General features: G+C 48.1%; 1 protein-coding gene across 2 annotated transcripts in view; it reads left to right on the forward strand.

Annotated features, from left to right (window-relative positions):
• The first annotated feature begins 362 nt into the window (after positions 1 to 362).
• Positions 363 to 13,114, forward strand: part of ADAMTS5 (ADAM metallopeptidase with thrombospondin type 1 motif 5) — a 45,344-nt gene continuing 32,592 nt past the window's right edge. The window contains exons 1-2 of one of the 2 annotated variants that reach the window (XM_045501568.1): positions 363 to 526; positions 867 to 2,717. In XM_045501568.1, coding sequence (XP_045357524.1) covers positions 1,614 to 2,717 — 1,104 coding nt within the window. In that variant the 5' untranslated portion in view covers positions 363 to 526; positions 867 to 1,613. Of the gene's footprint in view, positions 2,718 to 13,114 lie in introns of both variants that reach the window. The other variant, XM_045501567.1, reaches the window with a different exon arrangement.

Below are 13,114 nucleotides of genomic sequence, written 5' to 3' on the forward strand. Positions count from 1 at the left end.
TGCGGGCGCCGAGGATCGGCGCGCGGAGAAAGGCGGAGGGGGGGGGGGTGGTGAGCCCCGGGCTCGCACACAAAGGCGCGGAGTTCCCAGGCGGCGGGTGACCCGGCCGCGGACACCGCAGGACTCGGGGCGCAGCGACGCGCCAGGAAGCGCCTGCGGCTCTCCGGCCGCCCGGCCCCTCTGCCGGTGGCTGGGAGAACTTAGTCACCCGGAGCCCGAGCCCGACGAGCGTCCCGCAGCGAAGAGGCCGGGGACCTGGGGAGGGGAGGCACCCCGGGACCGGGGCGGCGGCGGGCCGGCGAGGAGGGCGCGGGGCGAGGGGCCGCGCGGGCAGCCGAAAGCCCCGGGCGGGCGGGCGGGCGGACGGAGTGGCAAGGTCTTCGAGGCGGGAGCGCACGGGCGTGCACCGTGGAAAAAAACTTGCGGCAGGAACTTCCTACCCAGGGAGAAGGAGCAGGAGAGAAGGAGGCAGGGAGAGACTTGCACTGTCTCTGTAACTTTCAAAACACCCCTTTCAGGAGATGAGGTAAGCCGGGGTTAGCCAACCCCGATTGGTTGTGAAATATCAGACAAACCCGGAGCCACTGTGGCTTTAAATGAGGCCAAGGAAATCTGTTTTTCTTACCCCAATACTTTCCCCCCCCCCTCGCCCTGGCTCCCTCCCTCGTTCCTCCTTCCACCTCGCCGGGTCCCTCTCGGTCTTCCTTTCCTCGATCACCCCCCAACCCCCCCCCCCTCCAACCACCACCCCTCGCCCGCCCTCCCCCATCTGATTAGGCGCGGACCGGGAAGGGTGGGAGGGGTGGGGGAAGCTCTCCCTTTAAGAGGCAGCTTGCAGTGACGAATTGTTGAAATTGCCATTGCAGGATGGCATGCCGCTATAAATTCATTGTTCCACCTCCTCGCATCTTCACAGCGCTCGCGCTGCTCTCCGCGCTCGCAGCGGCCGACTGGGGATGACGGCGGGCAGGACGACACTGCATCCGAAGGGACACGGACGCGCCGCTTCGCTGGCTGCCCGCAGGCCGCGCCTGGCATTTTTTGTTTCAATTTTTATGGCTTTTCTCCCTCTCTTTCTTCCTTTCCTCCTGGTTCTAGTAGAGTCAAGGACACCCACAGAATAAGAAAAGGACTGGGCTCCGGAGCTTGGAACCCCCGCTGCCGGCGGGTCCAGAGCAGCGAGGGGGCGGGAGGCCGCGCGCACCAGTTGCCAGCCTGGTGCGCGACACCATCCTTACTTTTTGTCGTGCACCGTTAGTGGCTGCATTGGGGGCTGGATTTGGGTTATTCCCCCCACCCCCTTTCCTTGTATTTGCGGAACCTCCACAACCCGGCGCCCCCCCCTTTTTTTTCCCTTTTTTTTTTTACCCCCCTTTTTTTTCCGGAGCACGCATCCAAACATTTTCCAAAGCAACAAAGAAAAGTTCGCACGCTGGCACCGAGGCCGGGACCGGCTGGCGCTGCCGCCAGGCCCTCCTCCCTCCGACACTTGACTCAGCCTTGCAAGCAAGTGTGTGTTGTGCCCCCCACCTCCCGCCCCGGTCACTTCCACACCGAATAACAGATACCCATCAAGTCCCCGTCGCGCGGCCCCTCCCCGCGGGCGGCGCACTATGCTGCTCGGGTGGGCGTCCCTGCTGCTGTGCGCGCTCCGCCTGCCCCCGGTCGCGGCCGGCCCCGCCGCGGCACCTGCCCAGGATACAGCCGGGCAGCCTCGGGCTGCCGCAGCGGCCGCCCAGCCCCGCGGGCGGCAGGGGGAGGAGGCGCAGGAGCGGGCCGAGCCTCCGGGCCACCCGCACCCCCTGGCGCCGCAGCGCAGGAGCGGCGGGCTGGTGCACAACATCGACCAGATCTACGCCGGCGGCGGCAAGGTGGGCTACCTCGTCTACGCGGGCGGCCGGAGGTTCCTCCTGGACCTGGAGCGCGATGGCTCGCTGGGCGCCGCTGGCTTTGCGCCCGCGGGAAGCGGTCCGGGTGCCAGCCGGCGCCACCGGGACCACTGCTTCCACCGCGGCACCGTGGACGGCAGCCCCCGCTCCCTGGCTGTCTTTGACCTCTGCGGTGGGCTCGACGGCTTCTTCGCGGTGAAGCACGCGCGCTACACCCTGAAGCCGCTGCTGCGCGGGCCCCGGGCCGAGGCAGAGGCCGGGCGAGTGTACGGAGATGGGTCCTCGCGGGTCCTGCACGTCTACACCCGCGAGGGCTTCAGCTTTGAGGCCGTGCCGCCGCGCGCTAGCTGCGAGACTCCCGCGTCGCCGCCAGGGCCTCGCGAGCGCCCCCCGGCGCACGGCGGCCCAGGCCCACGCTGGGAGCTGGCCCCGCAGTTCCCGGACCAGACGGTTCCCTCCTCCGAGGGGACCCAGGGCCCCCAGACGTGGTGGCGGCGGCGGCGCCGCTCCATCTCCCGGGCCCGCCAGGTGGAGCTTCTCCTGGTGGCTGACGCGTCCATGGCGCGGATGTACGGCCGGGGCCTGCAGCACTACCTGCTGACCCTGGCCTCCATCGCCAACAGGCTGTACAGCCACGCCAGCATCGAGAACCACATCCGCCTGGCCGTGGTGAAGGTGGTGGTGCTGGGTGACAAGGACAAGAGCCTGGAGGTGAGCAAGAACGCGGCCACCACGCTCAAGAACTTTTGCAAGTGGCAGCATCAGCACAACCAGCTGGAGGATGACCACGAGGAGCATCACGACGCGGCCATTCTGTTCACGCGGGAGGTGAGTCCAACCTGCGTGGGTGGTCCGAGCGCCCGTGGAAGGAGGTGGGTCAGAGGTTCAGCCTTGCTGACCGCCTGGCTTCTCCCACACGCCGCCTGCCGCTGCGGATTTGCCGGAGTGCTCCTTGCAGGATAACCCAGCTAGCCTGCAGCCCTGCTCGCGTGGTCTGGGTGTCCCCAGAAGCAATCCCTGCCTTGAATGGCTAGACCTGCGTAGACGATCAATCAGGCTGGATGTCTCTAGTCTGAGATATGGTGTCCTAGAGGCATAAATAGGATAAGAAGGGACTAGAATGGTTGAGAAAAGGTACAGAGCCAAGTGGGAGAAGGAGAAAAGCAAATCTGTCTTTTGTGTGTGTGTGTTTGTTTTTGAGAGAGAGAGAGTGTGAGGAGGGCAGAGGCAGAGAGAGTGGGAGACACAGAATCTGAAGCAGGCTCCAGGCTCTGAGCTGTCAGCACAGAGCCCTATGCGGGATTTGAACTCACGGACCGGGAGATCATGACCTGCACTGAACTGGGACGCTTAACTGACTGAGGCACCCAGGCACCTCAAAAGCAAATTTATCTTTGGAATGGGTGGTCTTTCTTTCTTCCTTCCTTCTTTTCTTTCTTTCTTTCTTTCTTTCTTTCTTTCTTTCTTTCTTTCTTCCTTTCATTTCTTCCTCCTCCTCCTCCTTTTCTTCTTCCTCTTCTTTCTCCTCCTCCCTCTTCAGCTTTTGTGGGGGTGGGGGAAGGGGGATCTTCCACCTCTCAGTGAGCCTAAATATACAACTTGGTGCAACCTCATGGGAGGGGCTTGTTGGTTCACCCGTTGTAGCCACTTTGATCCATGACCTCTCATTGTCAATGTCCATACTTCCTTACTGGAACCACTCCTGTGGCATGAGCTGAGGAAAGACTTTTCAAAGGAAAGACTCTTTTTCTAGTTTGCCTTTTTAACGAAGTTCCTACGTGTCCACCTTGGTGAATTTTTGTTTCTGGTAAGGAAGGGATTCGGGAGGGCAAGGAGGATAACCCAGTCTTGTCAGGATCCTTAGTGCCTCCTTTGCCTCGTCCTCCAGTCAGGCACTGCCTGTCCCTCCGGAGCTGCCAGCGAAGGGTCACATCCAGCTTGCATGTTTGGGTTTTGGATGAACGTGTTTCTGAAGCCCCAGTGTGGAAAGACCTGGGCAAAGAGTCAAGACACGAGGAAGGAATGCTTTCCCAGGATTTCCCTGTTTTAAGGAAGATGGTTAAAGGGAAGGAAAGAAACTGACCTCTATAGCCCCGGAGGTTCTGGGAAGAACACAATATCTATTTGCTCAATCATTCAGTCCCCACCTAAATGTGACATTCAGACACGGAGCCTGGGCTGGTTTTGAGCCTGGCTTCCTCAGAGCTCTGAGCCTGCTTCATGACTGTGCTCTGATTGGCAGTTTTAAGTCATGCCTCTTGGCTGCCTGGTAAGAATTGCCTTCGAAAGCTCATTCTTTAAGTATTTGGGATCCACCCAGGGTAGCTGAAGGATTTGAAAGTTTGAAATATCATGCAAATGCATGGTATGGAATGGAGTGCCCAGAGCTAGGATAGAAGATGCCATGATGACTTGCAGGCTTTAGAATCACAAGGCTCCACCACCTAATTCTCTGTTTTTACCAAGGCACCCCTGGTATGAAGGAAAAGTGTCGACAAATTTGGAATGGAGAAACACTTGTGGTCCATGGGGGGGACATAAATGTAAACCACATGTAAACAAAGATGCCAGAGGGCAACAGTTTAGGAAGAACCTGGCAGGACATGAGGCTACGCACGATGGAAAATCTTCCTTCTCATTAAGTGATCTAAAAACCATCCTGTAATTTCTCTGCGCTACATTAATCTTTGAAATGGAAGAACATTCATTTTGTAGCCTTCTGTATGGAGTGAACTTCTCCTGTAAAACTAGTCCTTTTTTATTTGGTTTCCAAGCCTTTTTTTTTTTCTTGTAAGCAATTTTCCACGTCTGGATTTCTTGCTCTGCTGCATCACGAGAAGCTGCCAAGAAGAAGGCTTCGGAGAGTTTATGGAAGGAAGTTCTCTAGAGACAGAGGAAAAAATACTTTTGTAGGCACACTACTCCAAATGAGTAGGTCATTTTAATAGTTCACTTTCATTTTGGAATACAAATGCACGTTCCATAATTTTTAAAACAAACAAAAATTAATAGAAGACCCCATTACTCCCTACCTCCTCCTGCCCCATAATTTTCCTAATTGCTTCCCAGAAAAAAAAAAAAAAAAAAAAAAAAAAGGGAAATCCGTTAGTGGTTCTAAATGATCTGCCTATTGCTTTTCTGGATTTGTGTTTTATTTGGGGAGTTAACAGTTCCTATTTTCCAAGCTCTGAAACCTATCAGTACGTTTTAAGTAGATAAAAGCAAGGGACCAAGAGATTAATGGTCTATCTTAATGGTAATAAGTATTGTAATAACATAACATTTTCCAAAGGAGTCTGCACATGGAAAATATTTTACATGGGCCCTCCGTCGCCTCCCTGCCAAGCAGAAGCATACTTTTGGTAAAGCAAATCTCACTTAGGTTGTGGTTGGCCCTCTGGTATATACATCTAACTTGAGAAGAACCAAATACCTGAAAAGCATGTGTATTGTGACTATATAGACTTAATTTCAAAGAATGCTGTTCACTGGGGGACTGAGAAAAATATGACAAGACCCTTAATGCAGCATCCAGTAAGAGTACCTTGAAATGTAAAGTTAAACTCCACCTAATGCTTCAGAATGTGAGAAATAAGGGGACGAGAGCAGAAATCATCTGAGCCCTTCCACCGTAGAAATCAGGTACCCTAAGACCTAAGAGAAACGTTCATGGCTTTTTTTTTTTTTTTTTTTTTTCAATGAGAAATACCCGAAGTTGGCACCTGGAACCTACTTTTACAACTCTGTTTTGAATGTAAGAAGTACGTTGCTTAGCAACCAGACGCCAAGCCATCAAATCCATGTTTTGATGGGCTCTGAGAACCGTTCAAATTTTGTGTCCAGATGTCTTCTCTTAAATTGCTTGTTTTTCAGGCACGAAGTGAATGTGTGAGGATATGTTTTCCACCCCTGTTTACTGGCCCGGGCCACCTTGAACGTTGTGTCTGGGAGTCAGCAGAATGGTGCTAGTAATTCATTTACCTGGCACTCTAATTAGAGAAACTTAGCACCAGTCAATTTTCTGGCAGAGGAACCATTTTCATCCTGGAATAGCGCTCATGCTGGAATTCGCACCCCTTCTGCCATCAAACAGTTGACATCTGATCTCCCCAGGATTTCGTTTTGCTTTCCAGAATCTTTTCCTTGTCCCCTGTTTTCCTCTTTTGTTTGAAAATAGGTCCTTTAAAGACAGTCTCTTAAACCCATTTAGGAGACCACACACTCTTCTTTAGGAACAAATGTCCTACCTGCAGGATGATAAAATTGGAGATTGTTTAAGACCCCCCTCATCCCAAACTTAACATGGATCGAAAGCATTCGACTGAAAATGAACCAGCTACAGACTGTGCAATATATAAGGTGCACTCGCCTTCATTAGTTATCACTCTGCGAGTTAATAGGCAATTGTCTCTCAGCTAACACCTCTCCTTATGTTCTGCTCTGCAGTGCTGAGAAATGAGAGAGCATTTCTCCTCCAGCAGCCAGCCCCTTGTTAGCTTGTGACAATAGGGAGCCCTAACGGGTGACCTGAAGCTAGGAGGAAGAAGGATGTGCTGTTTCTTACTTGCTTGCTGACTAGATTGACTAATCCACTTGCCCATCTGAGTTCAAATCCCATTTAAAGTCGAAAGTGAACTCTTAGCCAGGGTTCCTAGCCTATATAGATCAATCCTGATCAATAAACATCTAAGTAACTCAGAAATGGGAAGACTGGGAGCAGATTAAGCAGCTGTAGTTGACATTTTAAAAACAAATGTAGGGGTGCCTGGATGGCTCAATCAGTTAGCTCTTAGACTCTTGATTTCAGCTCAGGTCATGAGCTCATAGTTCGAGCCCCGCATCAACAGCACGGAGCCTGCTTGTGATTCTCTGTCTCCCCCACCCCCTCTATGCCCCTTTCAAAAATAAATAAATAGACATTTAAAAAAATGTGTTGGATGCCCGGGTGGCTCAGTTGGTTAAGCGTCGGACTTTGGCTCAGCTCATGATCTCACAGTTAGTGAGTTGGAGCCCTGCATTGGGGTCTGTGCTAACAGCTGGGAGCCTGGAGCCTGCTTCAGATTCTGTCTCCCTCTCTCTCTGCCCCTTCCCCCCTCAAAAATAACATTAAAAAGAAAAAAACAAACGTGAGTTGCAAATTGCTAAGAGCATAGACCTAAAGGTTCTCATCACAAGAAAAAAAAACATAACTATGCATAGTGATGGATATTAACCAGACTTATTGTGGTGACCATTTCACGACATATACATATATCAGATCCTCATGTTGTACACCTAAAACTAATATAAGTCATTTATATCTCAATTGATAAATAAACCAATACATATAGTGAAGAATATTCTAAAAAATCTAAGGTTCGTTACAGACAATATACCAAAACACACAGCACTTATGTAATTACTGTCTCTCTGTCTCTCTCTCTCTCTCTCTCTCTCGCTTTTGGCGCATGGATATGAATACCTTCTATGTGTGAGGCACTCATTGATGCAGCTGAATGCAGCATACGTGGAATATACCTGTTCCCTGCCCAACTGGGCTTATCACCAAGGGAAAGGCAGCAGGTGCACACATATATCACTCCAATTAAGGAAAACTTGGGTAAATGTTGTGACCAAGTTATAAACAAAGTATGTGAAAAGAGAAGGGAGGAATACTCAATTCTGCCCATAGATCTTAACATAATGTCATTGTGTATGTGGTATCATGCTATCATTGTGTTATACAACCAAAATATCATCATAATTGGGCAGATGAAGACATTAATGAAAAGAAATAGTCTTCTAAGAGTAATTAATAACTGACAAGTGGCAGAGAGAGAACGTAGTCCCGTCTAATGCTCTCTAAATGAAATAGTATGACTAAGTTAGTCAGACAGTCAATATGTTCCTAATAAACAGAGAGGGATTCAGAAATTTAAAATGTGACCCCTTTCCTAAGAATCTGTCCCAGGAAACAGACAAGGAAATGGATAATTGCTATATAGCATGATGATTTTTATGACACATGTGCCCATGAGATATCATGGAAATGCGTTAGAAGGTTGCCTAACCCAGCTGAGTTCAATTTGGAAGAAGTCTCAGAGTTAACCAGACCATAAGGAGGAAGTAGGCGTTGCAAACTTGCCCCGCTGTCATGTGCAATGGCCCAGGGACAAAGGGGGTTGGAAGTGATACAGCACACAATATGAAGGCAGAGGTTGATAGAGTCTAGTCTAGAGAAGATGATGACGACTAGATTATAGAAGAAATTGTGTGTCATGTGTATCTAGTCTGTTCAGGCTGCCATAAAAAAATATATATACCATAGATTGGGGGGCTTAAACAACAGAAACATTTTCTCACAGTTCTGGAGCCTGGGAAGTCCAGGCTCCAGGCTCCAACCTATTCAGTTTTTGGTGAGAGATCTCTTCCTGCCACGTTTTCGCTGTATGCTCACATGGCCTTTCTTCCAGGGTCCGGCATTGATGGTCGGAGGGGAGAGGTGAGAGAGGAGATTTCAATGTCTTTTGTTTGAAGGACACTAATCCTATTGGATTAGGGCTTCACCCTTATGATCTTATTTAACCTTAATTACCTTCGTTTTGGCCCTACCTCCAAATACAGTCACATTGGGGATTAAGGCTTCAGCATACGAATTTGAGGTTTTGGGGGAGACACAAGTCAGTTCAAAGCACCACACTTAAGATTTTAAATTGTTAATTAAATCCAATGGTAATCTACGGATGTAAAACGGCCGTGACCAGGAGTATGTTCTGGGATGAGCCTTCCAGCGGGAGTAGTTGGACTCAGTCCAGGGGGAGCCGTTGCAGGCTCCATCAGTAACCTTCAAAAGGAGCCTTGAGATAATCAAAATGAAAAGAATGGCATTAGAAATACAGAAGCAGGCACCAAATCAAGAGATTTTAAAATGAGGTGGCTGTGAGTTAATTAGCCCTTTCCAACAGAAGGAGTGCTTGGGCTAAGGTTTGGCCCCAAAATGTTGATAAGATATGCAGCAAATAGCGGACAAGAGGGGACATGACAGTGCAGTGGAGGCTGACAGGAAGCCTGGCTTGCAGGTTGAATGCCATGCTAATCAGATCTGGGCTCTGGAAGGTAACTGACTGCCGAGTACAGGCAGGGCAGTTACAGGAGACAAAGGGACCACTTAGAAGCCTCAGATGATAGTACAGGCAGGAAGCCATAACGGAAGGAAGAGAAGGAGACATTTGGTAGGTGGGATCAGTGACTTAGGTGACCAATCAGATGTGGTAGGAGAGAGAGAGAGAGAGAGAGAGAGAGGTACAAGTAAATGAAGTCAAGGTTTCTTATCCAGCCCTTCCATTTTCTTCTTTTCTGGAATCTCTTTCTCAGTGCTTTTTATACATTTAGTATGCTTCTAAATTGCTGAGTTTTACTGAACACACCATAGAGATAAAGACCATGCTGCATTATTTGTTGTAGGAAAGAATTTGCTTGACCAGGCACAGGCTATAAATGTAAAAGGTAACAGAACTGTTGAGAAAAACACGTGTGATGCCTTACCAGTACCATGGTGAAGGTGGTTTAGGAATTGGGGCGTTCAGATGCGGGTTCAAATTTTGGCTTCACCAGTCTCAGGCTTGCAACTTTGGACATTTATTGCCCTGAGCTTTAATTTCTCCACCTATAAATTGGAGTGTTTCCATTTAATATCAACACAGGTATAGCTGGAAAGACTTAGGGATCACCTGGTCCAAATTCCTTATGTTAATGATGAGGGAACTTTGTCTCAAAGCATTTAAACAACTTAGGTAATGACTCTGACTAATAGTGTTAGCATTAAAAAGTGATCTGCATTAAGGGTGCCTGGGTGGCTCAGTTGGTTAAAACTGACTCTTGATTTGGGCTCAGGTCAGCCCCGGGTCGTGTGGGACTCTGTGCTGACAGCTCAGAGTCTGGGATTCTCTCTCTCTCCCTCCCTCTCTCTCTCTCTCTGCTCCTCCCCTGCTTGCGAGCTCCCTCTCTCTCTCTCTCTCTCAAAATAAATAAATAAAACCTTAAAAAAATAGTGATCTACTTTGCATTGACTGTGTCTAATCAGCTTCCATTCCTGTTCTCCAAAAGGACTCTCCCAAGCATTGCTCCCCCTAACCTCCAGCTTGCTGCTTCCGTCTTTCCCTTCTTCTTACTTTACCTTTAGCAGATGAAATGTCCCATCTTGGAACTTGGGCCACACCATCTTTCCAGCTTCCCCTGATTGCCTTTCACCTGACAAATCCTACATTCTCCAGCCATGACAAGCTTCCTGTCATTCCCCCCAAACAGAGCCTGCCTTCTACCATCCCCTGATGTGTTGACCAATCTTTCCTGGTTGGGATACCCCTCCTCTAAGACTTTCAGACTTCTATTCATCCCTCAACATCAGTCACCTCCTTTGAGACACTTTTATGGATTCAGATTCATTCTACATTCCCTCGAAAATCAGTTGTAATAGCATGTCACAATTTGCTTCCTTCTTGGCATATCTGTTTTGCTCACTAGATCGCGATGCTTCTTAAGGCCAAGATCAGGTCTTATTTATTTATCACAGTGTCAGCACTGAGCACAGCGTCAGCAGATTGGGGGCACATCGTAATTGTTTTAGGGATCAATGCATCTGGATCCATGGTCTCGGTGTATTTGTAGCATCTAGCTGTATCCAGAAGCATGGACAGAGATAGTATACCATGGGTCACCATAATGGTCGGACTAACAGATGAACCCAGTTTCTCTTGAGATCTAAATCAAGACCTCTACTATTGGGGATTGCTGTACAGGTGGCCAGAAAGGCAAATGACACCTCAAGAATTGGATGCACAGATAAATCTGCATCATGGTGTATATGTTTGAATAGTACTTAAGACTAAAATATGTACCATGCAAGATGAATTCTTCTATCTTAATCCCTTTTCATAGGAATTGGGAAGTCAGACAGGCATCTGAGGCTTATTAATCCCTCTTCTGTGCCCTTCTCTTGAGCTCCATGCTTGCCCTTATGAGATGGTAATATTTATATAAACAGAAGTTGCTGGTATTTAACTCAGGATTCCGTTGGACGACGAACTCTCCCTTAATTGGGGCTGCCATTGCTGCAGGTGTGATGATGGCTGCTCTTCTTACCTTGTGTTGCTTTTTGGCTCCTTCCCGCAGCGCATTTATGCTGCATGAGAGACAGTCTCCCAGTCAAGGCAAGAAATCCCATGGCTCCTGCTATTCATTCCTCTTTGCACATTCTTATGTCTTCTTGCTTCATTACTGACCACTGGGATTTGCTAAGGGGTCATTGGGACCAGTGGGTCAAGTGGGATTTGTACTATCTTCTGGGCATCTGCTTCTCCAGGTAGCACACTTTTCTGGCTCCCTCCCCCCGACTCCATCCCCGAGAATAGGTCTGGGGTGCTACTAGTCCTTCTAAATTTCATGATGAATCACAGATGCTGACACATTCATAATCCCCTAAACGGCCACATCTGGTGAGCGGTCACCATGTCAATGACTTCCTTGTCAAGTCTTCATCGATCTTGTTGACCATCTAAGCTCTATTTTTGAGTTAGATCCAATGTCCCAGTCATATCTCCTGGCCTACACCACAAGCCACCTGTTAAGTTTCTGCATGCTTTTCCAACTTTTACATTTTACTAATCTTCCTTTGCAGTGCTGTCTACACCATGGTGATAAGATATGGATCCTGCATGAAAAGGGCCATCTTTAACATAACGAAACTAGAACGAACCTTCAGATCTACACTGACCAAGCAGAAACTCTTATTAGCAGTTTTCACTTAATTACCTTTTATGTGGATAGTATATATGAGTCACCATTTTTTCAATATCCCCTGCCTCCAGATCCAGAAGACAGATAGGTGGAGGGATGGATGGATGGATAATAGAGATAGATAGATAGATAGATAGATAGACAGATAGATGCTATCGCCCCCTTGTCTCCTTACTCCTAATCTGAAATAACATTTAAAAAAAATCCTACTAACTTCAAATAAAGTGTGCACCTGTAAATGTCATAAACCTCTACCACAAATTGGTATAGGTGTGATGTGCTGTATTCTCAGTAATTTGATGCACAAGTTGAGTTTTTACGCATTGACATGAACATCGGATCACAACGAAATACAGACTTCTCGTTCGAAATCTTGGGGATGAAACTGTATCTGGGTTGCCAAGGTTTGCAATGCGTGAATGAAGTGGAGAGGTTGCCAGTTTACATAATTACAGTTACGAAATTATGTAAAGTATGGCCATGTCATCAAGGGGTTTAATCAGTTGTGCTTACAAAAAGAAAAAAAAAAGAACAACTGCTTCTGTTCATAATTTTGGCACATGCACACATTTCTGTGGCAAAGGGCCAACTGCATTTAATGCAATTCACGGATAACAAGGAGAGTTGATAGCCTCTAATGAGCAATTGACACAAGCACACAGAGAGATATTAAGAATCCAGTTTAAACTTTGTTCAAAGCAGGAGGGCCATTTCCATTTGCTGTGACTCTTCATCTGAGCTGCTGAATGACATACGGAGTAAGAAGGGGCAACAATTCCTGCATTTCGTTATTTGAAGATAACGACCCCCAAATTGTGACGATACACGTCACTCTGGGTTTAAAAAAAAATGTGTGCAGGGAAAGCCTGTCGTGTCTAGCAATGACAAGTGAGTCTTTGGTCTTAACGTGACTGAGATGATTGGAGAAAAACTGGATTGAAAATGTATTGTGCTATATTATTATCTAGAAGACTGATTATTATGCAAAAGCGTGTTCCAGTTTCAATTTTAAAAGCTACTAATTTGTTCTCAACAGCTGTAATTTGAGATCCCACGGGATGACATATGAGGATACACAGGAAACTTGGGGAGGCTATTGCTGGTTTGGGGACTTGATTCACCAAGGCTACTTGGCCGAGATTTCCACTCTCTGAAGCTATAATAACATGGAGGCAACAATGTAATGCATCACAGCTGGGATCTCATAATCTATGGAACACAATAAGGACCTGAAAGTATACTAGAGAGAAGATCGTAGGGTATATCTTTTAAATATTCTTTACCTTGGTTAGATTCGTATGCAGCAAAATAGGGAAGAGTTAGATGACTATGTTGACATGGAGTGGGTAACGTTGGTTATGTAGTAAAAACGTCGTGCACTGACTTCCTGGAACCTGCTGAGAGCTTTCTAGCATACCGTGTCTTGAAGGTGTGCAAGGTCTACGTTGCAT

This window comes from Leopardus geoffroyi, chromosome C2, assembly GCF_018350155.1.
Source record: "Leopardus geoffroyi isolate Oge1 chromosome C2, O.geoffroyi_Oge1_pat1.0, whole genome shotgun sequence".
Lineage (NCBI taxonomy): Eukaryota > Metazoa > Chordata > Mammalia > Carnivora > Felidae > Leopardus > Leopardus geoffroyi.